Source organism: Cherax quadricarinatus, chromosome 7, assembly GCF_038502225.1.
Source record: "Cherax quadricarinatus isolate ZL_2023a chromosome 7, ASM3850222v1, whole genome shotgun sequence".
NCBI lineage: Eukaryota > Metazoa > Arthropoda > Malacostraca > Decapoda > Parastacidae > Cherax > Cherax quadricarinatus.
This window is the reverse complement of record NC_091298.1, coordinates 8,519,549-8,544,386: the sequence shown is the minus strand read 5'-3', so window position 1 is coordinate 8,544,386 and position 24,838 is coordinate 8,519,549. Positions and strand designations below refer to the sequence as shown.

Below are 24,838 nucleotides of genomic sequence, written 5' to 3'. Positions count from 1 at the left end.
CGACTTGTTGAAAAAAAAAAAAAAAAAAACTTGTATGTGTAGTGTGACCTAAGTGTAAGTAGAAGTAGCAAGACGTACCTGAAATCTTGCATGTTTATGAGACAGACAAAAGACACCAGCAATCCTACCATCATCTAAAACAATTACAGACTTTCGTTTTACACTCACTTGGTAGGACGGTAGTACCTCCCTGGGTGGTTGCTGTCTGCCAACCTACTACCCATAACTTTATAATATAATATACACACACATGTATATTACATTAATAATGTATGCATGCTTGTACATGCATGTATAGTGTGACCTAAGTGTAAGTAGAAGTAACAAGGTGTATCTAAAATCTATATTTATATACGTTTTAATTATACTCCATGGCAACTACAGTTGCTAGAGTTCATGAACTCTTCAAAACAGGGTTCCTTGCACAGTGGAGTTTTGCATATTTTACAAATGAATATAGATTCACTGAGCAAAATGTTTAATTTGTTTATTATTTATAAGATAAAATGAAATGAACTACATTTGTCATTAACAATTAGTTCAATTGATTTACAGAAAGCTATGCTCACTGTATCCTGGTTTCAGTGATTATTTAATTATACCATTTTTAAAGCCACCATCCTTTAATACGTGCAGTATGTATGTAAACTGATATGGACTTCCGTAGTGAGGTTAAATGTTATTGACTTTCAAGCATTATCTTGGTTGTGACACTGTATTTTCTTTATAAATTAGATATCCCCAGTGTACTGCTAACCATTTTAGTTGTAAAAAGGAATGAAGATTGGGAGGGAGATTAGATACTCATACTCATTTTTAACCTAAGTTATTTTGTTAGGAATTAGTGCAAACTGTAATTACTGGACATTTTTAATAAATTCATAAACTTTTGTAATTTTGCTTTACTTTCCTTAAGCTACTGTATTTCATATTTACTGTGAATTAACAAGAGTGCCTATTTTCAGTAAAATGTCCTGGAGTTGCTAAAATCTGTTCTTCTTGCAGAGCTCTACATACGAATCAATTTACGAACCCATTACTCCTCGCCCCTCAAGTCAAATGTCTAACAAGTCAGGCTACAGCCTCTATGGGCCCTACACTTCACCAAGAGCTAGGGGTTTGGCTCCAGCTCCCACAAATCAACCATTGCTCAATCCTGATAAAGTTGGCAAGGAAGCTGAAGTGGATGCACTTACTAACCTGTTAGTGCAATCCATGGACAGTACCAATGACCCAGAGTTCTTTGGTGCGTATGACTCGTGTATGTGCATCTCGTTTTGTTCTTAACTTAATTTTTACAGTTACTTATTTGAATAATAAATGTTCTTTATAATAGTGTGTGATAATTTAATTACATGAGCATATCAGTATTCATGTTTTCCAGTGGTTGTAGTAAACACTACCTACTTTGATCCCATTCCAGTATTCTGCCACTTGTGAAGAAAATCTTTCTAGTATCCATTCGGAACCTCTTATTTTTCTATTTACAATTGTGGCCTCTTGTTCTCCCTGTTATTGTATGAAGAAAACTTTATTTTTTCATTCTTTTAAAATCCTGCATGATTAGCATGTCCTTTATTTCTCATATCAGCAAACTAGAGCTGTTAAGGTTTTTCTGTCTTTGTAACTTTAATTTTTTGGCCATTGAAATACATTTTGTAGCTGTAGATTTATTCCATATTATCTGGTATTTATTTTTCAGATGCATATATCACATCACTGTTTAATAATCAAATTATAGCTTAATAGATTTTGTAAACCACTTTTAGCATTTTCCTGTTTATATATCTGAAGGCTCTTTTAGTATTTATCAGTGAAGTTTATTTCATGTGATCTTCCCTAACCCCTCTTTTGTTCATAAAAGGAAATTAAAAATAAACAAAAAGCAGCAAGGTGATGAGAGAACAAAGTCTAGGCAATGAAAGATTATCTGATTGGAGGGACGGAGTATTGGGTAAGAGAATGTATTTAGAAATTTGGTAGTGGACATGTCAGCAGATGGTGAACCATAAAAGGAGGGGGTGGTTGGGCAGGGAGGGTAAGTAGGGTATTAAAGGTGTCTGCAGAAAGAAAAAAGGATCATGGAGGGGGGGGGGGGGAATGAACCAAAGTATAGTTGTACGGGTGTGTCATGGGCTATGGCAGGGCTGCTCAGTTGGCCTGTGGTCTGAATCTGGACCTTCTGAGTGTTCTAGTTGGACCACGAGCTTCAGAAACCTTAGTTAAATAACAGCTGTTACCATGTTAAGGCTCAGATGGTACACAAGAGCAGGATTAATACATTATTCTGTGAATGGAATGCATATAGTGAATGGAATACAGTTTTCTAGCATAGCTAAATAGTGATATTTTCTTCCATTCAGTGGTAATTCATATTGGTAATTATCACTTCCTAGGTAGTAGGTTGGTAAACAGCAACCGCCCAGGGAGGTACTACCGTCCTGCCAAGTGAGTGTACGACGAAAACCTGTAATTGTTTTACATGATGGTAGGATTGCTGGTGTCTTTTGTCTCTCATAAATGTGCAAGATTTCAGGTATGTCTTGCTACTTCTACTTGCACTTAGGTCACACTACACATACATGTACAAGCATATATATACACACCCCTCTGGGTATTCTTCTATTTTCTTTCTAGTTCTTGTTCTTGTAATGGGAGCAATCCTATTATCTGTCTCAGTGCTGGAGGCAACGATGTTGGCAGACGTAGGAGTGAGGACCTGATTAGCAGGTATAGGTCAGCAATAGAAATAATTAGAAGTAAGGGTGGGAACCCTCTCATATGTGGTATTTTGCCAAGGAGGGGAGTTGGAAGTGAATGGTTGTCCAGGGCAATTGGTGTCAATTGCTGGCTGGACAAATACTGTAAGGAAAATGCGGTAACATTCATTGACAACTGGGACCTCTTCTATGGCAGAGATGACATGTATGCTAGGGATGGGGTTCACTTATCTAGGTGTGGGGTGGGAGCACTGGCAACTGCAGTGGAGGGAGCAGTTAGGACTTTAAACTAGGAATAGTTAGTGGTATGGGTTTTGGCAGGAAAACAGTGAAGTCCCAGTGTAGTAATATTACGAGTTCTAGGGAAACTAGTAATAATAAGAACGAGATAGATATTGAAAAGCCAGGGACCTTGGGTGATAAGGACAGTAATAGGTTTAGTAGGAAAATAGAAATGAGCAGGAAGGGTGTTTGGGAAACTTGACTGGGAATTTAGAATGTTTTAATTTTGAAGTATTTCAGGATTTTTTTTGAAGCATTTTTTTGAAGAACCTGAAGGGAAATAACCTGCTTGAAGTTAGGGAAAAAAAAGAATCCCTTGTTAATAATTTAAAAAATTTAAGGAATTAAAAAGGACCACAAGTCAATTACTTTTGTTTTGAATGGAAATCGATGGGGGAAACTGTAACAGCCCCAAGATTTTTAGAGATTCGGGGGGCTTAGAAACACTTATCATCTGTTAAAAAAATTAAGAAGAGAGCATCAATATGACAGTTTTCGAACACTATACATGCTGCTCAAAAAAGCGTTTTTCCCATATAAAAAAATTAGATCAAAAGAAATGACCCAAAAAGGGGAAAAAAAAGTTCCCAAAATTCTTTAGGGCAAGAAAAAGGGAAATTTTTAGGCGATTCCAAAAAGGTAGGTCACCCTTTTGGGGTGGGATATTTACATTAAAAGGGGCATTAAAAAAAGGGTAAGAAAAGCAAAAAGGGTATAAAATTTAAATTCTGAATTTAAAAACTTTAAAAAAAAGTTTTATTTTATAGGGAAAAAAGTTAAAAATAAGAAAAGGGCCCCCAAAAAAAACCATGGGGCCTTTCGGCAATGGAAAAAAATGTGTTTATTTTTAAAAAATTATTTTCTCCTTTAAATTTTTTCACAGGAAGACACTAAAAATATTCCCGTAATTTAAATTTTTCAGGGGGTAGAAGGGAAAAAAATTATTTAAAATCGAAACAGGGAGATAAAGGGGGCAGATAGACAGACTAAAACAAAATAAAGGGTTCCGTGAGGGGTTTTTCAAAAGGGGAAACAAAAAAAACTCTTTAACCCTTAACTAATATTTTAATTTTTTCCTTCAAACAGGTGGTGTTTGATATGTGGAAAAATGGGTAATGTAATCTTTTTTTTAAAAAAGGGAAAAGTTACCTCAAATTACCGGGGCCAAAAAAGCCTGACCTCAAGAAAAAAAATTACTAGGGGTCCAAATAGCTGAGAATTTGAAACCATCTCGAAAGCAAAAATTTAAAACATACTCAACAATGGATTCAAGAGGGCCCGGGCTTGGTCCAACTAATTTATTAACTTTCTTCAGAAAGCTTTTGGGGGCTTTGACCAAAAAAAGAATTTGATTTTCTTTTATTTTAGAAAAGGGTTTTTAAGGGTTCCTACCAAGACTTTAAAAAAAATTTGGGAGCTCATGGGATTTGGGAAAAAGTTTGGGTTTTGTCATTCACGACAGGAAGGAGAGAGTGTCCTAAAGGGGGTTAAACCGGGGGGTCTGTAAAAGTGGGTTTTCCCCGGGATGGGGTTGGGCCCGTTATTTTTTTAATATATATCAATGATCTTGATGGGGGAATTATTTTGATATGAGCAAATTTTTTAAAAAACAAAGATAGAAGGATAATTGATTCAAACGTAGATGTTAGGGAAAAATTGGAGGGTTTAAACAAATCTTTTGGTCAGATCAGAAATCTTCCTTATGAAGAAAGATTGAAGACTCTTAAGTTACATTCACTTGTTAGACGAAGAATGAGAGGAGACCTGATCGAAGTGTATAAGTGGAAGATAGGTATTAATAAAGGGGATATTAATAAGGTCTTGAGGATGTCTCTCCAAGAGAGAACGCGCAGTAATGGATTTAAATTAGATAAGTTTAGATTTAGAAAGGACATCGGAAAGTATTGGTTTGGAAATAGGGTAGTTGATGAGTGGAACAGTCTACCTAGTTGGGTTATTGAGGCTGGGACTTTGGGTAGTTTCAAATCTAGGTTGGATAAGTACATGAGTGGGATGGGTTGGATTTGAGTGGGACTTTCACATCAGAGCTTATTTCTTGGGTGGCATTGAAAATTGGGTAGGGCAAATGTTTTGTTAGTGGGATGAATTGTAAAGGACCTGCCTAGTATGGGCCAGCAGGCCTCCTGCAGTGTTCCTCCTTTCTTATGTTCTTATGTTCTTATGTTTATTTCCTCTTATCTCCATGGGGAAGTGGAACAGAATTCTTCCTCCGTAAGCCATGCATGTTGTAAGAGGCAACTAAAATGCGGGGAGCAAGGGGCTAGTATCCCCTTCTCCCGTATAAATTACTAAATTTAAAAGAGAAACTTTCGTTTTTCTTTTTGGGCCACCCTGCCTTGGTGGGATACGGCCGGTGTGTTGAAAGAAAGAAAGAATTATCACTTGTGCAATGAAGTTGATTTTTTTGGCATTTTGGAAAAAGTTTGGCTGCATATCAGCTGGGAAATCTGGCAACCCTGGTGCAGCTTTGAATTTCGGGAAAAGTTGTGCAAGGTATGATTTCAGGTTTTCTCATTTTCTTTTTAGCAAGTTTGATTTTAATTTGCTGTGCTCACTTTTATGAATAAGTATGTTGGTGGGGTATTTAGTATTGAATAGTGTTGTAATCAAATTCTTCACATCAATGTTTAATCAAATTAGTTAAAAAATTTCCTCATTCTGGTTGTTCCTAATTTATGTGGATTAGATGCATTGATTTTTTTTTTGTAAGACGAGGACTGAAAATGAAGTTCATAGGAAATGATGAGTACACTGCCATATACTCAGATTTGTTGCTTTTCATAATTATTTTTTTTTTTTATTATCACACCGGCCGATTCCCACCAAGGCAGGGTGGCCCGAAAAAGAAAAACTTTCACCATCATTCACTCCATCACTGTCTTGCCAGAAGGGTGCTTTACACTACAGTTTTTAAACTGCATCATTAACACCCCTCCTTCAGAGTGCAGGCACTGTACTTCCCATCTCCAGGACTCAAGTCCGGCCTGCCGGTTTCCCTGAATCCCTTCATAAATGTTACTTTGCTCACACTCCAACAGCACGTCAAGTATTAAAAACCATTTGTCTCCATTCACTCCTATCAAACACGCTCACGCATGCCTGCTGGAAGTCCAAGCCCCTCGCACACAAAACCTCCTTTACCCCCTCCCTCCAACCCTTCCTAGGCCGACCCCTACCCCGCCTTCCTTCCACTACAGACTGATACACTCTTGAAGTCATTCTGTTTCGCTCCATTCTCTCTACATGTCCGAACCACCTCAACAACCCTTCCTCAGCCCTCTGGACAACAGTTTTGGTAATCCCGCACCTCCTCCTAACTTCCAAACTACGAATTCTCTGCATTATATTCACACCACACATTGCCCTCAGACATGACATCTCCACTGCCTCCAGCCTTCTCCTCGCTGCAACATTCATCACCCACGCTTCACACCCATATAAGAGCGTTGGTAAAACTATACTCTCATACATTCCCCTCTTTGCCTCCAAGGACAAAGTTCTTTGTCTCCACAGACTCCTAAGTGCACCACTCACTCTTTTTCCCTCATCAATTCTATGATTCACCTCATCTTTCATAGACCCATCCGCTGACACGTCCACTCCCAAATATCTGAATACGTTCACCTCCTCCATACTCTCTCCCTCCAATCTGATATTCAATCTTTCATCACCTAATCTTTTTGTTATCCTCATAACCTTACTCTTTCCTGTATTCACCTTTAATTTTCTTCTTTTGCACACCCTACCAAATTCATCCACCAATCTCTGCAACTTCTCTTCAGAATCTCCCAAGAGCACAGTGTCATCAGCAAAGAGCAGCTGTGACAACTCCCACTTTGTGTGTGATTCTTTATCTTTTAACTCCACGCCTCTTGCCAAGACCCTCGCATTTACTTCTCTTACAACCCCATCTATAAATATATTAAACAACCACGGTGACATCACACATCCTTGTCTAAGGCCTACTTTTACTGGGAAAAAATTTCCCTCTTTACTACATACTCTAACTTGAGCCTCACTATCCTCGTAAAAACTCTTCACTGCTTTCAGTAACCTACCTCCTACACCATACACTTGCAACATCTGCCACATTGCCCCCCTATCCACCCTGTCATACGCCTTTTCCAAATCCATAAATGCCACAAAGACCTCTTTAGCCTTATCTAAATACTGTTCACATATATGTTTCACTGTAAACACCTGGTCCACACACCCCCTACCTTTCCTAAAGCCTCCTTGTTCATCTGCTATCCTATTCTCCGTCTTACTCTTAATTCTTTCAATTATAACTCTACCATACACTTTACCAGGTACACTCAACAGACTTATCCCCCTATAATTTTTGCACTCTCTTTTATCCCCTTTGCCTTTATACAAAGGAACTATGCATGCTCTCTGCCAATCCCTAGGTACCTTACCCTCTTCCATACATTTATTAAATAATTGCACCAACCACTCCAAAACTATATCCCCACCTGCTTTTAACATTTCTATCTTTATCCCATCAATCCCGGCTGCCTTACCCCCTTTCATTTTACCTACTGCCTCACGAACTTCCCCCACACTCACAACTGGCTCTTCCTCACTCCTACAAGATGTTATTCCTCCTTGCCCTATACACGAAATCACAGCTTCCCTATCTTTTCATAATTGTGTGTAACAAATGTATCCGGACCTTTACATACATTGGTACTTGTCCAAGTGGACCTTAGCTCATAGTTGGGTAACCCTGAGCTATGGGCTTAAAACACTGCAGTGAGGAGGAGGCTGAATGTAGTAGAGATGTCATGTTCGAGGGCATGTGCGGTTTGAGTATTGTGTAGACAATTGGAATCCTAAAAAAAATTAGTGTGGGAGGTTACCATGGGTATAATTCAAAGAGCTTGTTAATAGTGGTTTGGGTATTTAGAGGAGACAGAGCATAATAGGATGACAGTGTATAAATCAGGCAGAACATAGGAACATAAGAAAGGAGAACACTACAAAAGGCCTGTTGGTCCATACTAGGCAGGTTCTTCACAAATCCAACCCACTAACAGAATAAATGCTACCCAAGCAATCAGCTTTGACAATTCTATTTACTCACATGCAAGTCCTACTCAAATCCAACCCTTCACTCATGTATTTATCCAACCTAAATTTGAAACTACCCAAGGTTTTAGCTTTGATAACTACTAGGCAACTATCCTATTACCAAACCAGTACTTTCCTATATTCTTTCAAAATCTAAACTTATCTAATTTGAATCCATTATTGTGGGTTCTCTCTTGGAGAGAGATTCTCAAAACTTTATTTTTATCCCTTTTGTTAATACCCATCTTCCATTTATACACTTCGGTCATGTCTCCTCTCATTCTTCATCTTGCAAGTGAATGTAGTTTAAGGGTCTTCAGTCTTTCTTCATGCGGAAGATTCTAATGCTACGTATCAATTTAGTCATTCTGCGCTGAATGTTTTCTAATGAATTTATATCTATTCTGTAATATGGAGACCAGAACTGAACTGCGTAATGTAGGTGAGGCCTTACTAATGATGTATAAAGCTGTAATATAACTGCTGGACTTTCTGTTGCTTACACTTTTTAATGTGAATCCCAGTAATCTGTTTGCCTTATTATGTACACTTAGGCATTGCTGTCTTGGTTTAAGGTTGCTGCTTACCATAACCCCCAAGTCCTTTTTGCAATCTGTATGGTTAAATTCTACATTATTTAACTTACAAGGGTTATGGACACTCCCGAGCTTCAGAACCTTGCATTTATCTACATTGAACTGCATCTGACCAGGAATTGAGTTTGTCTAAATCCTCCTGAAGTTCTGTGACATCTACGTTTGAATCAAACTAGACATGTGGCGAGTTCCTTATATTTGCTAAAGTTTGACAAAGAAATGTAGCTTTAATTTTCATCATATTTGGTATGTTAATGGCAGCTGGTGCTGCTTCCCACATTTTTGTATTAACATTTTCTTTGTTTTGGCTCTGTCAAATGCACTTATTTTTTATGTATGTTTTATGTTGGTTGAAGAACCTCTACACCCATTTTGGCCCAGTAGACCCACATTAACCCTCTGCACACTCTTCAGGTACTTTTTGTAATGATTAATAGATTATAAGGCAAACAAACTATAGTAATTTTTACTTAATAGAATATTAAAAAAGTTGTTTAGGAAATTTGTGGGTGTCAGGAATAATAATGCTATTTTCTCCATACATTCTTCACTTCGTGTAATGTTACTTAATTGCGCTGGTTTTGAGGAATGCAATTCACAAGTTAAGGGCTTACCAAAACTGGCAAGTTTTGTATGCAATTAATATACTGATAAAGAAGCAAAATAAGAATTTTGAAAAGGATAATAATACTGGGATGTAAAAGGTGAATGAGAACTCTTCAAAGTACATATAATGCAGAACTCTATACACAGTTACTAAATAATTATGGTACATAATTGAAAAGTGGAGTTGCACATAAATGTTATTGAAGGACTGTAGCCATAAAATAAGTAATTTTTGGCTGTGTGGAAAGGAGATTGTACATAGGATTAAACGGGGTCATTGTACATTGAATTAACAGGGTCTGGAACAAGAAAGTAAACCAGCATGATCATAAAGTAGGAAAATATAGAGAGTTAAATAACTACATGAAAGGAAATCTGAATAGGAAATAGCCATCCTCCATTTGTTGCAAGAAATAGTATTGTACTTGCAAGCCTATAGAGTGTCTCCTCACTTAATGACTGAGTTCTGTTCCTAAGACCACATTGTGAAGTGAATTCATCTCTAAGTGAGGAGCATACTATAATGGTAGTGGGTTTGTGTCAGCCATCTTTGATATTGTTTTAATGTCACCTTTGCACCATTTATAACATATCTGGTATATTTTTAAATGTTTACACAGTAGTGTACTGTATATTGAAATAGAATAGAGAAAATCAGCTCCAATATACATTATTTAGAGCCCATCATAAGTCTCAGGCATCTGTAAACGAGTACGTCGCTAAGTGAGGAGAGGCTGTATGTTGGTCACACCCCTTGTATTGTCATCTTCTGTATGGACACCTGGTTGTGCTCCTTGGTCATTGACTGATTGTACTGGCAGGCAAACGCTGTTCATTCATCAGATAGCATGCTGCCTTTGTCAGAACCTGTCAATACCTTGACATGGCTTCTGTGCCTTCCACTCTTGACAGTTCCAATTTAAAAAAAAAAAAAAAAGTATACAGAACAAGCCTTATTTGGATAATAAGAACATAAGAAAGAAGGAACGCTGCAGCAGGCCTACTGACCCATGTGAAGCAGGTCCACCCCACCCCCGGATTAGCCCCGGTGACCCACCTAATCAGGTAACTTCCACTTAAGGAAGGAGCACTGCATCAGACCTAGTAACACAAGCTAGTCAGGTCCAACTCACACCCACTCGTGTATTTATCTAACCTATTTTTAAAGCTATGCAACGTTTTAGCCTCAGTAGCTGTACTCGGGAGTTTGTTGCACTCATCCACAACTCTATTACCAAACCAGTGCTTTCCTATATCCTTCCTGAATCTGAATTTTTCCAACTTGAAACCATTGCTGCGAGTCCTGTCTTGGCGGGAAATTTTCAGCACGCTATTTAAATCCCCTTTATTTATTCCTGTTTTCCATTTATACACCTCTATCATACCCCCCTAATTCTACGCCTTTCGAGAGTGCAAATTCAGAGCCCTCAGTCTATCCTCATAGGGAAGATTTCTGATACATGGGATCATCTTTGTCATCCTCCTCTGTACGTTTTCCAGCGCATTTATATCCATTCTGTAATACGGTGACCAGAACTGCACAGCATAATCCAAATGAGGCCTAACCAAGAATATATAGAGTTGAAGAATAATGTTTTATTCTAAGCAGCATTTTTATGAATTCATGACTGAAAAACATAATTAGTGAAACATTATCCAAATAAAGGTGGTTCTGCATAATTCTCTTTCTATATGCCTGCTGGTGTTGCTTTTCAACCAGCCTCACCTTTAATGCCATGACCTTTAACTTGGCTCACGAAATCACAATGACCTGTCAACATCTCTCCGTGGGTCCATAGAGAGGGAGCAGAGACAGTGTGTGCCACTACCCATAATCTTCAACACATCTCTTGAAACTGGGCAACTACCTGAGGTATGGAAGACAGGAAATGTAGTCCCCATCTTTAAGAAAGGAGACAGAAATAAGACACTAAACTATAGACCAGTGTCACTGACATGTATGCAGAGTCATGGAGAAGATTTATCAGGAGGAGAGTGATGGAGCACCTGGAACGGAACAAGATTATAAATGACAGCCAGCAGGATTCATGGAAGGCAAAGCCTGTGTCACAAACTTAGTGGAGTTTTATGACAAGGTAACTGAAGTAAGACATGAGAGGGAGGGGTGGGTTGATTGCATTTTCTTGTACTGCAAAAAGGCCTTCAACACAGTTCCTCACAAAAGATTAGTGCAGAAGCTAGAGGATCAAGCACGTATAACAGGAAGGGCACTGCAATGGATCAGAGAATACCTGACAGGGAAGCAGCAGCGAGCCAAGGTACTTGATGAGGTATCACAGTAGGCACCTGTGATGAGCGGGGCCCCACAGGGGTCAGTCCTGGGACCAATGCTATTCTTGGTATGTGTGAATGACATGACGGAAGGGATAGACTCGAAAGTACCCCTGTTTGCAGATGTGAAATTAATGAGAATTAAATCAGATGCAGATCAGACAGGTCTACAAAGAGACCTGGACAGGCTGGACGCATGGTCCAGCAACTGGCTCCTAGAATTTAACCCTGCCAAATGCAGTCATGAAGATCAGGGAAGGGCAAAGAAGACCGCAGACAGAGTATAGGCTAGGTGGCCAAAGACTGCAAACCTCACTCAAGGAGAAAGATCTAAGGGTGAGTATAATACCAAGCATGTCTCCAGAAGCATACATTAACCAGATAACTGCTGCGGCATATGGGCGCCTGGCAAACCTGAGAATAGTGTTCTGATACCTCAGTAAGGAATTATTCAAGACTACACTGTATGTCAGGCCCATACTGGAGTATGCTGCACCAGTTTGGAACCCACACCTGGTCAAGAATGTCAAGAAATTAGAGAAAGTGCAAAGGTTTGCAACAAGGCTGGTTCCAGAGTTAAGGGGAATGTCCTATGAAGAAAGGTTAAGGGAAATTGGTCTTACGACACTGGAGGACAGGAGGGTCAGGGTCAATCGACATAACGACATAGAAAATACTGCGTGGAATAGATAAGGTGGACAGACGGGATGTTCCAGAGAATGGGACACAGAAACAAGGGGTCACAAAAAAAAAAATTGGAAGTTGAATATTCAAATGAGTCAAAGGGATGTTAGGAAGTATTTCTTCAGCCACAGAGTTGTTAGGAAGTGGAATAGTCTGGCAAGTGATGTAGTGGAGGCAGGAACCATACATAGTTTTAAGACGAGGTATGATTAAGCTCATGGAGTAGGGAGAGGGAGGACCCAGTAGTGGTCAGTGAAGAGGAAGGGCCAGGATACGAGTCTCGACCCCAGCAACCACAATTAGGCGAGTACAGTTAGACGAGTATGTGATTGCAAACAAACCATGGTACAGGTGGGGCTTGAACTCACAGCGAGTCGTAAAACTCCAGGCCAGCGTGTAAGCCACTGGGCCAGCTGGCTACAATAAGATTCATCCAGCTAGGTATAGTTATACACCATAGGGAGGTTAGCACGAGTCCCACTGTGACGACAAATGCAAGTTTTTGTAGATGACTTTCCCGCCAGCATGGCAGTGACGAACTGTAGCTCAAGTCCAGCAAGTTCAAGCCCCACCCGTACCATGATTTGTCTGACCTTTAACTGCTTCTGCTCTTGTCCTGCCCCATATTTTGTTTGTAATCCTTGCCAAAGGATAACTCTGTAGCACTCTCCATGTATATAATTAATTATGCACATTTTTTCCAGAACAGAGCAGTCACAAGCTGAATACTGTGTATTATGAAAGTGTGGTGCATGAATGTTATTATCCTGTAGCTTTGAGATTTATGCATAAAGCTTCATTGGGAGCGAAAAGACCAGATGCTGTTCATTATTTGTAAATGTTAAATATTTATAATGTTAAAAATCTCACTCAACACATTTAATAAAAACCATTTTAATAAGTGGCTGGAATAAAAAAAAAAAGATTTATGGTAATGCTTAAGTTTAAATATTTTGGCTTGCTTGACCTAACATTGTTACTAGTTCGTTACACAGTGTGGTTGCTGCTATTTCAGTTGATGATAAGATAATATTTGGAAAATGTAAAAAAAAAAAAAGAAAAGGAAGGGGGGGAGTGTTGACAAGTAGAAGTGCTGAAAGTGATGTTACAAAGGCTCTAACATTACAGAAGCAACACCCACTGTCTGTTAAATTCCATTATCCTAAGCAACTTTGGCCTTTTCAATGCTATTAGGGTACCATATTAGCCATTTTATTTCCTGTGATTTATATCTCCCTCCAACTTCCTGTAATTTGGTACAGTCCTCAGGTTACTTTGTCATTGGTGTCAGAAGATTCCATCCCAAATTTGTGACAGTCGTGTTGAGGAGTATATCTTGTTTCAGGTATCTGCACACGGTGTGGAGAGAAAGTAGTGGGTGAAGGCACTGGATGCACTGCAATGGAACATGTGTACCACATAAAGTGTTTTGTCTGTATTGTATGCCATCTCCAGTTGCAGGGCAAACCTTTCTATGCTCTAGACTCAAAACCTTATTGTGAAGATTGCTACTTGGTGAGTACTGTGCTATGGTTTTAAATTATTACTACACGATACTTTTTTGTGTGTAAGTTGCAACTTCTGTATATTTTGTATGTTGTTGTCAGATAAAACTCAACTTTTAAGACATATTGTGCATCAATACAGTCAAACCCAGGTGATCACTTTTGCTTAATAGGGGAAGTGCTTACCTGGGATGTCCCAATATAATTGGACTACCATTATTTATCTATGAGCTTACCATGAATGCAGGGAAGTTCTTGGAAGCCAGTGAGGGACTCATGATCCAAGGAATTGGACATGTTCTCTCCTATTAGACTGAATCTGAATCCAAATTCGAGAATCTGACAATAGTGTTAAGTATCAATTTGTATTTCTGCAGTGTTGCTGGCAGTGATCTGTAGAGGATGGTGAAGTAGGAAGAACTGGGAATATGCTCTGCTTTTGCTGCCCAAATCTTTAGTAGTGGGAATTCTTTGTTTACCTGGAGTTTACCTGGAGAGAGTTCCAGGGGTCAACGCCCCCGCGGCCTGGTCTGTGACCAGGCTTGTGATGACAAAATTGAGGGGAAAAACTTGCCAGAATACCTTTTGCAGCTTATTAGACTGATTTGAATCATACCCACATAGACTTGGGAAAAATTGTGTTACTAGTTTCATATTTAATTGAAATTTAGTTTTCATCATGCATTTGGTAGTGGTGAATCATTTTACTCAGTGGGTAGACACTGACACTGCAGATAGAATGCTGCATATCCACAAGATAAACTCTAAAGGGGTAATAAGCTTTTTTAATATACCTGGTAAAGTGCATGGTAGTTATTACTGAAAGAATTTTGAATAAGACAGAGTAGGACTGCAGAGAACAGAGGCTCTAGGAAGGGTAGTGGACATGTAGACAAAGTGTAAATTAAACCATATAGGTGAACAGTACTCGTATAAAGGTAAGGACCTTTTCATTGCATTTATGGCTTTGGAAGAGGCATTTGATAGGGTGGATAGAGAAGCAATGTGGCAGATGTTGCAAATGTTAACACAGTGGGAGTTGTCATAGTTGCTTTTTTTACTGATGAGACTGCTTTTGGGAGATCTGAAGAGTTAGAGGTTGATGGATGAGTTTGGTAGGATATGTAAAAGAAGGAAATTAAAAGTGAACATTGGAAAGGGTAAGGTGGTGAGGATAACAAAAAAAAAATAGTTAATGAAAGATTGGATATCAGATTGGAGGGAGAGAGTATGGAGGAGGTGAATGTATTTAGACATTTAAGAGTGGATTCATCAGCAGATGGGTCTATGAAAGGTGAGGCGAATCAGAATTGGGGGGGGGGGGGGGGGAAGGAAAGTGGTGCACTGAAGAGTGTGTGGAGACAAAATGTTATCCATGGAAGCAAAGAGGGAAATGTATGAGAGGATAGTTATACTAATGCTCTTATATGGGTGTGAAGCATGGGTGGTGAATGTTTGCAATGATAAGGCTGGAGGCAGTGGAAATGTCATGTCTGAGGGCAGTGTGCGGTGTGAATATAATGCAGAGAATTCATAGTTTGGAAATTAGGAGGTGCGTGGTTACTAAAAGTATTATCCAGAGGGCTGCGGAGGAGTTGAGGTGGTTCGGACATTAGAAAGGATGGAATGAAATGGAATGAATTGGAGAGCATATAAATCTGTAATGGAAGGAAGGCAGGGTAGGGGTCAGCCCAGGAATGGTTGGAGGCTGGTTTTGTGTGTTAGGGGCTTAGACTTCCAGCAAGCGTGCATGAGCGTGTTAGGAGTGAGTGAAGACAAATGTTTATGATTTGACATGCTGTTGTAGTGTGAGCAAGGTAACATGAAAGGATTCAGGAAACCAGTTAGTCGAAGTTGAGTCCTGGAGGTGGAAAGTAAAGTGCCTGCACTCTGGAGTAGGAGTGGGGAAGTTCCAATTTGGAGGGCCATCTGAACCATTGTCAGTGCATTCTTAGGAAGACAGTAATTGAGTAACTGACAGTGGAAGTTTTTTTTTTTTTTTAACCCTACATCAGAAGAGTGCTCAGTGTTGCTGTCTAAAAAAATTCAGTCTCAAACTCCTTTTACACCAAGTTTAAATTCACAGAAACAGATAAAAGAAAAAATATCATTTTTTTTTTTAACACGTCGGCCATTTCCCACCGAGGCAGGGTGACCCAAAAAGAAAGAAAAAAACTTTTCATCATTCAACACTTTCACCATCACTCATACATAATCACTACCTTTGAAGAGGTGCAGGCCCCGCTTTACGGCATTCCGCTAATACGGCGATGTCAAATTATGACCAAAATTTGCTATGCGGCAAGCGGTCTTTCAAATACGGCGCCCCCCCCCACCCGGTTTGTTTACATTTTCCGTGACTACATCTATTATGTCAAGTAACTTTCCAAAATTTAAAGTGTTTTAAAGTTACTGCATATTTTATATGTACCTGTACCTAAATATACTTACACACTGTGCTGGTGTGCAGGTACACATTAAAATCGCTAAGTCTCTCTCTACTCCTGATGCCAATACTACGTAATAGTAATCACTCTTGGGCACACTAAATGTCTTATTTTACATCAATATAGGCATTTTCATTAATCCATCTATGATATTTTCCTCAAAATTATATATGAAACCCATTACATAGCATATAAACATAATACATACACTCACAGAATAAAAATTGATGTAAATATGAGACCTGTTTACAAAGCAGCTGTGTAGGTAGTGTCGGAATAATTACGTTTTCTTTAGTCAAACTGGGGGATAACTGTAGAAAAATATTCTTTTCGTATGCCTTTACTTTCTATATAGCAATTCACGACCCTTGTGGGTTTAGTGCTTTTTATTATAATATTATTAATAATAATAATATTGTTATTATTATCACTCTAAAAATGGTGTGTTGCTGTTTGTTTATTCTGAACTAACTTGTACACAATGTAAGAGTACATGTATTTGTATTGTGAGGTAATTATTATTATAATAAAAAAATATTGAGGTAAATGTTTTACTCTTACAAACAGACGTGAATGAACTAAAAGTAGACACACATTAATACGCATTTATTTCATCTGACCAAGTGATCGTCTACTACCTGTTCAGTTTGTGTTCTTACATTGTCTCAACTCTGTATCTCGTTCTCTCTCTTGTTTACTCTTTCGTTATAGTTGGCTCTCATTGACGATGGCGTCTAAGGTTAGCTGTGATAAAAAGAGAAGTCGTAAGCCTCTTGCTTTAAGTGCCAAGTTAGAGGATGATGGTGTGCCATTCTGATTTTATTCAATAAACACCCTGCCACTCGCCTCTCACTCCTTAACCCTTTCAGGGTTTCGGCCGTACTAGTATGGCTTACGCACCAGGGTTTTTGACGTACTAGTACACCTAAATTCTAGCGCCCTCAAATCTAGTGAGAGAAAGCTGGTAGGCCTACATATGAAAGAATGGGTCTATGTAGTCAGTGTGCGCGGTATAAAAAAATCCTGCAGCACACAGTGCGTAATGAGAAAAAAAAAAAACTTTGACCGTGTTGTTGGATTAAAACGGACTTTGCACTCTATTTTCGTATGGTATTTATTGCTGTATTCTAGTTTTCCTGATCTCATTTTATAGAATGGAAGACATATTACAGGCATTGAGATGCTTTTGACTGGTTTTACAAAGAAAAGTACCTTGAAATTGCACTCAAAGTAGCAGAAATGTTCGATTTTTACCAAAGTTCAAAAGTAAACAAATCATGCTATGCGTCCAATACACGTCAACTGGTGAGTCGAATATTCTTTCACAAATGTGCTGATATTATTTATACCATTTCTACACTAATGCAGTAGTCTGCATAACAGCAAATCTTTAATTTTTTTGTGAGAATAAAAATTAAAAGTGAAAAGCAAAAGAATGTAAGAGGGGCGTGGGGACATGACTAATGAACAGAGGAAATGTTATTTTAGTGCCAGGAATGTGTCTTGTTTATTCTGGACCCTATTCGGAAATTGGCATCTTTTGAAATTTGTGTGAAATTGGCCACTGTATTAGATAGTCGAAATTGGTAAATGGGTGGTTTCTTGTACTCATTCGATAGAAAAATGGAGTTCTAGTGAAATAGTTATGATTTTTGTCGACAAGTACACTGGAATTGGCTGAAAATAGGGCTCAGTGGGCAAAATCGCCGATGTGCAAACATCGTCGAGACCACTAACTTCGCGAGAGCATAATTCTGTAAGTTTTCCATCAAATTTCATACTGTTGGTGTCATTATGATCGGGAAAAGATTCTCCATCTTTTCATAAGAATTTTTTTTTTTTTTTTTTTTTTTTTTTTTTTTAATTTGGCCGACCCTGAGAACAAGTCTCTGAGAGGGCCTGTTGACCCTGAAAGGGTTAATATTAATATTTTAAGGTAAGTAATAAGTGTACTCTGTGGGTATCTTACCTTTTAGTGTGTTTTTAATGCCTATTTCTATTGCTAACTTAATATAAGTTAGTGTAAACTTATTGTCTGTCATTTATTGCATATTTTGTGTGTGTTCTGATAATAATACTTGTGGACCTGTGTGATAGCCGGGTGGAGGGACAATACGTTTTCTCTGCTCAGCCATCAGAGAAAAAGTGTATAAATCTGTGTTTGGCCCAGCCACTCCCTCACTCCGCTTTTGTTTACAATTTTCGGCATGAATTATTCATTACTTCTACCTTCGTTTATGATGGCATCTAAAGGTAGTTGTTACAAATGATTAAATTCAGTGAACAAGGCATGTCGATGTTAATAATATGGCTCTGGGCCACAGTGTAGGTAGCCGGTAGGTGTAGCCCAGGCGGGCTACACCTACCGGCTACCTACACTGACTTCCTACAAATAAATATTACTCACCTCTCTTCCTATATTAAGACTACAAATATTTTAAGGTAAATAATGAGTGTACTGTATGTGTATTTTACCTCTCTGGGATGTTTAAAATATCGTATATTAAGTATGAGACGGGGAGCCAGGCTACGTACACCTGGGCTACCTGCACCTGACTTCCTACAAATAAGTACTACTCACCTCTCTCCCTACATTAAGATTACAAATACTTTAAGATAAGTAATGAATTTACTGTGAATGTATTTTAGTTTGTGTGTTTTTATTAATGCCTAGTTCTATTACTAACTTAATATAATTTAGTGTAAACTTGTTGTCTGGCATTTATATGCATTTATAAATGGAAAAAAATGGCGTTCTGCCTTCCGGCGATGTCTGCTTTCCAGCGACAGCCTGGAACCTAACCCGCCGTATAAGTGGGGCCCTACTGTATTAAATATTTAACTCCGATATTTTGATTCTGAAGGGAAGAATTTTTATAGGATAAGCAATGCTTGCATTACTGCTTATGACATGGCACTGATATTGGGCTATACAGTGGTACCTAGAGTTACGAACTTAATTAGTTCCAGAAGGCTGTCCGAGTGCCGATACTGAATGAATTTGTTCTCATAAGGAATGATGTAAATTAGGCGAGTCAGTTTCAGACCCCCAAAAATACTTACAAAAGCGCCTACAAAAATACACTTATATAATTGTTCGAGTTGGGGTGTGTTCGAAACTCGAGGTACCACTGTATTTGCCAAGTATTAAAGTACTGTTTTCCATGTAATGTCAATTGATTGTAGCATCTGTTTGGTAGTGCAGAACTTATGTGCACTGCTAAAAACAGATTATACAGTACCTGGGAGTATAAAAGGCATTAGTTCCATCCAAGGAAAGGGAAGGCATGTTCAGTTCTTGGATTAAGAGACCCTGGAGGGGTGCCTTCCTTGACACTTTCATTCTCTGGAAACCCCCCTCTCCCCCATAGATCAGTATACCACTTTACAAATCTACTTTTCTTGTATAGCTATTTCATTAATGATATACCCTAATTTAATAGTATGGCATGAAAAATACAGTAAATAAACTAAAGGTTTACTTTGCAGAACACACTGGAAAAATGCTGTGTATGTACCAAGCCTATCCTGGACCGAATTTTGCGCGCAACTGGAAAACCCTATCATCCGCAGTGCTTCACTTGTGTTGTTTGTAACAAGTCTCTTGATGGCATTCCATTCACAGTTGATGCTTCTAATCAAATTCACTGTATAGATGACTTTCATAAGTAAGTTTCATTTATGTGACCATGTTTTACAAGACAGTAATTGAATGATTGTGAATGCATTTCTTTTACCAAGTCACTTTCTGGGTGTGAGACAGCCATTACCTGGGGAGGTTAAAAAAAAAATTTTTACCCTGAAATTTTTGAAAGTTTTGAAAATAATATATTAACCCTTTCACTTTTGCAACCCCCAAAATTAAAATGCTGACAGTGTCAAGATTTAAAAAAAAATAACTGAAATGGTAGAGAATCGCTTTCTGAAAATAATGACACCAGTAATAAGAAATTTGAAGGGGAAAATTGCATAATTATTTTTTTCACTACAGTGCAGAGAACAAAAAAAAAAAAAAAAATTGCTCATATATGGAAAGGAAGTCAGGTGTTTGAGCATGTATCACCTGCTTGTGTAGTATGTGGTGAGGTAGAATCAACTTAGCAAACACTCCTGAGAGATGTTAAACCAACAAGTTTTGGTAGCTCTTGCTCTGTAGATTGTCCACCTCATGACTGTGATATCTTCTTATGTAGTGTGCGTCATACAGGTTTGGTGCAAGTTTTTATTTAGAAAAATTGATGCCTTTCCAATTTAAGTGTTTTTGTGAGTTCTTGTGTATATTTTAACACTTGCCAGAAGTGTGTTGATACCATAGCACAGATGCCTCTCCAAACTGCAGCATCTCCCATCCTTCCTGTCTTATGCAAGCAGTATTCAAATAGTCTCTTCTGCATGCTTATTTGTTTACCAAGGTGTTGAATTAAACGCTTGGCTGTCTTGCCAACATGTACCTTATTACACCCCTTTTCCCCTGCTTGTGATAATATACATGCACAGTGGACCCCCAACTTACGATATTAATTCATTCCAGAAGTCTGTTCGGGTGCCGTTACCGAACGAATTTGTTCCCATAAGGAATATTGTAAATTAGATTAGTCCGTTTCAGACCCCCAAAAATACACGTACAAAAGCACTTACAAAAATACACTTACATAATTGTTTGAGTTGGGAGCTGATCGTAAGGCGGGGGTCCACTGTACTGGTCTTTATAGTCCTTCATGGTTTCTTGTTAACTACATCCATGATGGTTGAGGAGATGGATGGATGTATTTGTTTTGTGGCTGCCAAGTGCCTTGGTAACATTTTTGGCTATCTCACCAATAGGAGGAATAATGTACCAAGTGCACAACCATTCCCATGTAGCAGTGTTGATGCTATGTACCTATCTCCTGCAGACATTCCTCTTAAGGAAACTGTGTGCTGCATCATTTAAGGAAATATATTTGGGGATTAATATTACATTAGACATAACCAGAGGTATACATCAACTATATAGCTTCACAAGATTAGCAAATCTCAGAACAACATTCTGAATGTATAGAATCCTTCAGTTTCATACGTGTTTTGTCAGGTCTTGTGTACATGCAGAAATTTGGAAAGGTCCACAGGTTAGTAACAGAATTATAGTGTTCCTAAAACAGCAGAATACATTATGAGGAGCACGCACTTGCAGGAAGTGAATCTGATTACCTCTGCAGAGTGGGAAAGACATGACTAAAACTTAAATATTAAGATAAATTCATAGTTTTTTTTTTGACTTGCAAGAATAAGGCATTAAGGAACAAAAGTACAGTTATACCCAAGATTAACATCGGTGGTAGGAAAGTGAAATGAATTTAATAAGGAACCAAGACATTCCATACAGTTTCAAGAGATGGTAAGAGTCAAAAGGCCAGAAACAAGAAATGGCATAGAAGGTTAGGAACTTAGACTGAACTCCAGCACAAATTGGCAAGTGTACTCTCTTGACACTTGTATAAAATGTTTATTGATAATTTTCAGGTTATTATAAACTAATACTCTCTAATCTTTTATTTCTACATGTCTTAATTAAAGCATATAATTAAAAAAAATTACCTCTATACATTACAGAAAGTTTGCTCCTCGATGCACTGTGTGTAAAGAACCTATCATGCCTGAACCTGGGAAAGATGAAACTGTCAGAGTTGTGGCACTTGATCGCTCATTCCATGTCAACTGCTACAAGTGTGAGGTACAAATTTTTTTTTCACTAGATGCTTGTTCATGGTTAACAAAAATCAAAGTAAAAATAAGTGTTAAAAACTAGAATTGCTTATGACTCGTATATTAATAAACATAATATTCCATAATGAGGTTTTGTCTATTTTCTCTTATCAACCTGAAATGTTTGTTGAAGTGGCCAACCATTTTTTTTTTTCATTTATCATACGAGTAATGCCAAAGCAAGGAGGGAAGTAAATTCACTGAGGTAAAAAGATTGGGAGAGAGATAAGAGTGAGGAAGGGATCTTAAGTCACTGCATGTTACCCATATCCATATTTTGTCGATTTTTTCTTAAACACCCTACTTGCACAGCCCATATAAAAAATATCAGCATGGAAAAATACACTAAACACTGTATTATGATACTGAGGAAGCACTGATGCGCAATGTATTTGAAACTTTGCAAAATTGCCAGAATACAGACGGCAAACAAATTCTGTAAATGGACTGAATCACTGACAATACACCCTGACTCATGGCAACTGTTATGTAGGCTACTGCATTAATATGAAGACACATTGTATATAATGTAAGGTGTATTGTGGGGATAATGCTTCATAAATGTTTATATATATATGTGTGTGTGTGTATATATATATATATATATATATATATATATATATATATATATATATATATATATATATATATATATATATATATATATATATATATATTTTTTTTTTTTTTTTTTTTTTAGCAAGTCGGCCATCTCCCGCCAAGGCAGGGTGACCCAAAAAAGAAAGAAAATCCCCAAAAAGAAAATTTTCATCATCATTCAACACTTTCACATCACTCACACATAATCACTGTTTTTGCAGAGGTGCTCAGAACACAACAGCTTAGAAGCATATACCTATAAAGATGCACAACATATAAATGTATATATATATATATATATATATATAATATATATATACATACATACATACAGGTCTCCCTCAACATTCACGTTTTCAACTTTCACGGGCTTCACACATTCGCGAATTCCCAGCCACCAAATTCCCAGCCGCCAAATCATATTTAAGTTTCCCGCCACCTGCGAGTCCCTACTACCCTCCCTCCGACCCCCGCAACTGGCAGCCAGCCCTCCCACCACTCAGTGTGGTGAGTGTTTTGTTTGTTCATTATTTGCTATTAAACTACAGTATAAATATTGTAAACCCATTCATGACTGCATATTGGAATGGCTATTCGGACAGGTATTAGACGGTGACATCATGTGTTTACTCTTGAACACTGCAAAGAATTAAACATTTCTGCTACAGCTAATAATAACAATAACAGCAATAATAATAATAATAATAATAATAATAAATATGATATAATTGAAGAAGGAAATTGTACAAAAATACGAGGGAGTGGTTGACACATCGTCAGTGTGACTTTGTTTATGCTGGAGTGAACATTAGTCTCCCTGCTCTTCCAAACATTTCATAATAATTCATTGTGTTTGGTGCTTGTAGATTGAGTGTGACTGGAGTGGTTGAGGCAGTGATTGAGGCAATGGTATTTAATAACATACATGTTAATAATAATACATGTTATTAATAATATGTACTATTATTTATTACATATATGTTATTAAATACATACATGTTAATAATAATACATGTTATTAATAATAACATGTACTATTATTATTTATAACATGTATGTTATTAAATACCACTGCTGAATTATTGTGAAATGTTTGGAAGAGCAGGGAGACTAATGTTCACTCCAGCATAAACAAAGTCACACTGACGATGTGTCAACCACTCCCTCGTATTTTTGTACAATTTCCTTCTTCAATTATATTGTATTTATTATTATTATTATTATTATTATTATTATTATTATTATTATTATTATTATTATTATTATTGTTACTATTGTTGTTATTAGCAATAGCATAAACGTTCGATTCTTTGCTGTGTTCAAGAGTAAACACATGATGTCACCGTCTAATACCTTTCCTAATAGCCATTCCAATATGCAGTCATGAATGGGTTTACATTATTTATTCTGTAGTTTAATAGCAAATAATGAACAAACTAAACACCACACTGAGTGGTGGGAGGGCTGGCTGCCAGTTGCGGGGGTCGGAGGGAGGGTAGTAGGGACTCCCAGTGGTGGAGTCTGTGGTATTTAATAACATACATGTTATTAACATGTTATTAAACATACGTTATTAAATAACATACGTTATTAAATAACATATGTTATTAAAGCATAACATGTATATATTTAGTACAATTTACGATGTTTTCATGTATTTTATGATTATTCATGGTTCACAAGTTAAGGAAGCAGTATTGTAATATATTTCCCTACAATATATTGGGGCACCAAACATTCACGGTTTTTCAACACTCGCGAGGCTCTTGATCCCCTAACCCTCGCGAATGTTGAGGGAGACCTGTATTCTTCTTTCTTTCAACGCACCAGCTGTATCCCACCGAGGCAGGGTGGCCCAAAAAGAAAAACGAAAGTTTCTCTTTTTAAATTTAGTAATCTATACAGGAGAAGGGGGTTACTAGCCCCTTGCTCCCAGCATTTTAGTCGCCTCTTACAACATGCTTGGCTTACGGAGGAAGAATTCTGTTCCAATTCCCCATGGAGATGAGAGGAAATAAACAAGAAGAACTAGAAAGAAAATAGAAGAAAGCCCAGAGGGGTGTGTGTGTGTGTATATATGCTTGTACATGTATGTGTAGTGTGACCGAAATGTAAGTAGAAGTAGCAAGATGTACCTGAAATCTTGCATGTATATAAGACAGAAAAAAAGACACCAGGCAGGCAGGACACCTGCCAAAAATAACAATTCAGTATCTTGTAGTTTCAGATACTGTGCCAGTTTTTGGCCAGCTTTCCTCAAAGAAATT

At 37.8% G+C, this 24,838-nt stretch overlaps 3 protein-coding genes across 7 annotated transcripts in view; 1 reads left to right on the top strand and 2 right to left on the bottom strand.

Annotated features, from left to right (window-relative positions):
• The window catches only part of ATPCL (ATP-citrate synthase), a 391,624-nt gene that overhangs the window by 153,448 nt on the left and 213,338 nt on the right, over window positions 1–24,838 (bottom strand). The window lies entirely within an intron of this gene.
• The window catches only part of LOC128685396 (lipoma-preferred partner homolog), a 67,010-nt gene that overhangs the window by 38,626 nt on the left and 3,546 nt on the right, over window positions 1–24,838 (top strand). For 3 of the 4 annotated variants that reach the window (XM_070082259.1, XM_070082260.1, XM_070082257.1), the window contains exons 3-6: window positions 1,006–1,261; window positions 13,620–13,789; window positions 19,716–19,894; window positions 21,819–21,939. In XM_070082259.1, the coding sequence (XP_069938360.1) occupies window positions 1,006–1,261; window positions 13,620–13,789; window positions 19,716–19,894; window positions 21,819–21,939 (726 nt within the window). The remainder of the gene's footprint in view (window positions 1–1,005; window positions 1,262–13,619; window positions 13,790–19,715; window positions 19,895–21,818; window positions 21,940–24,838) is intronic. The other variant, XM_070082261.1, reaches the window with a different exon arrangement.
• The window catches only part of LOC128685397 (polyamine-modulated factor 1-binding protein 1), a 30,499-nt gene continuing 25,353 nt past the window's right edge, over window positions 19,693–24,838 (bottom strand). Inside the window, exon 4 of the mRNA XM_070082256.1 lies at window positions 19,693–19,996. The gene's annotated coding sequence lies outside the window, so the exon portion shown is untranslated. The remainder of the gene's footprint in view (window positions 19,997–24,838) is intronic.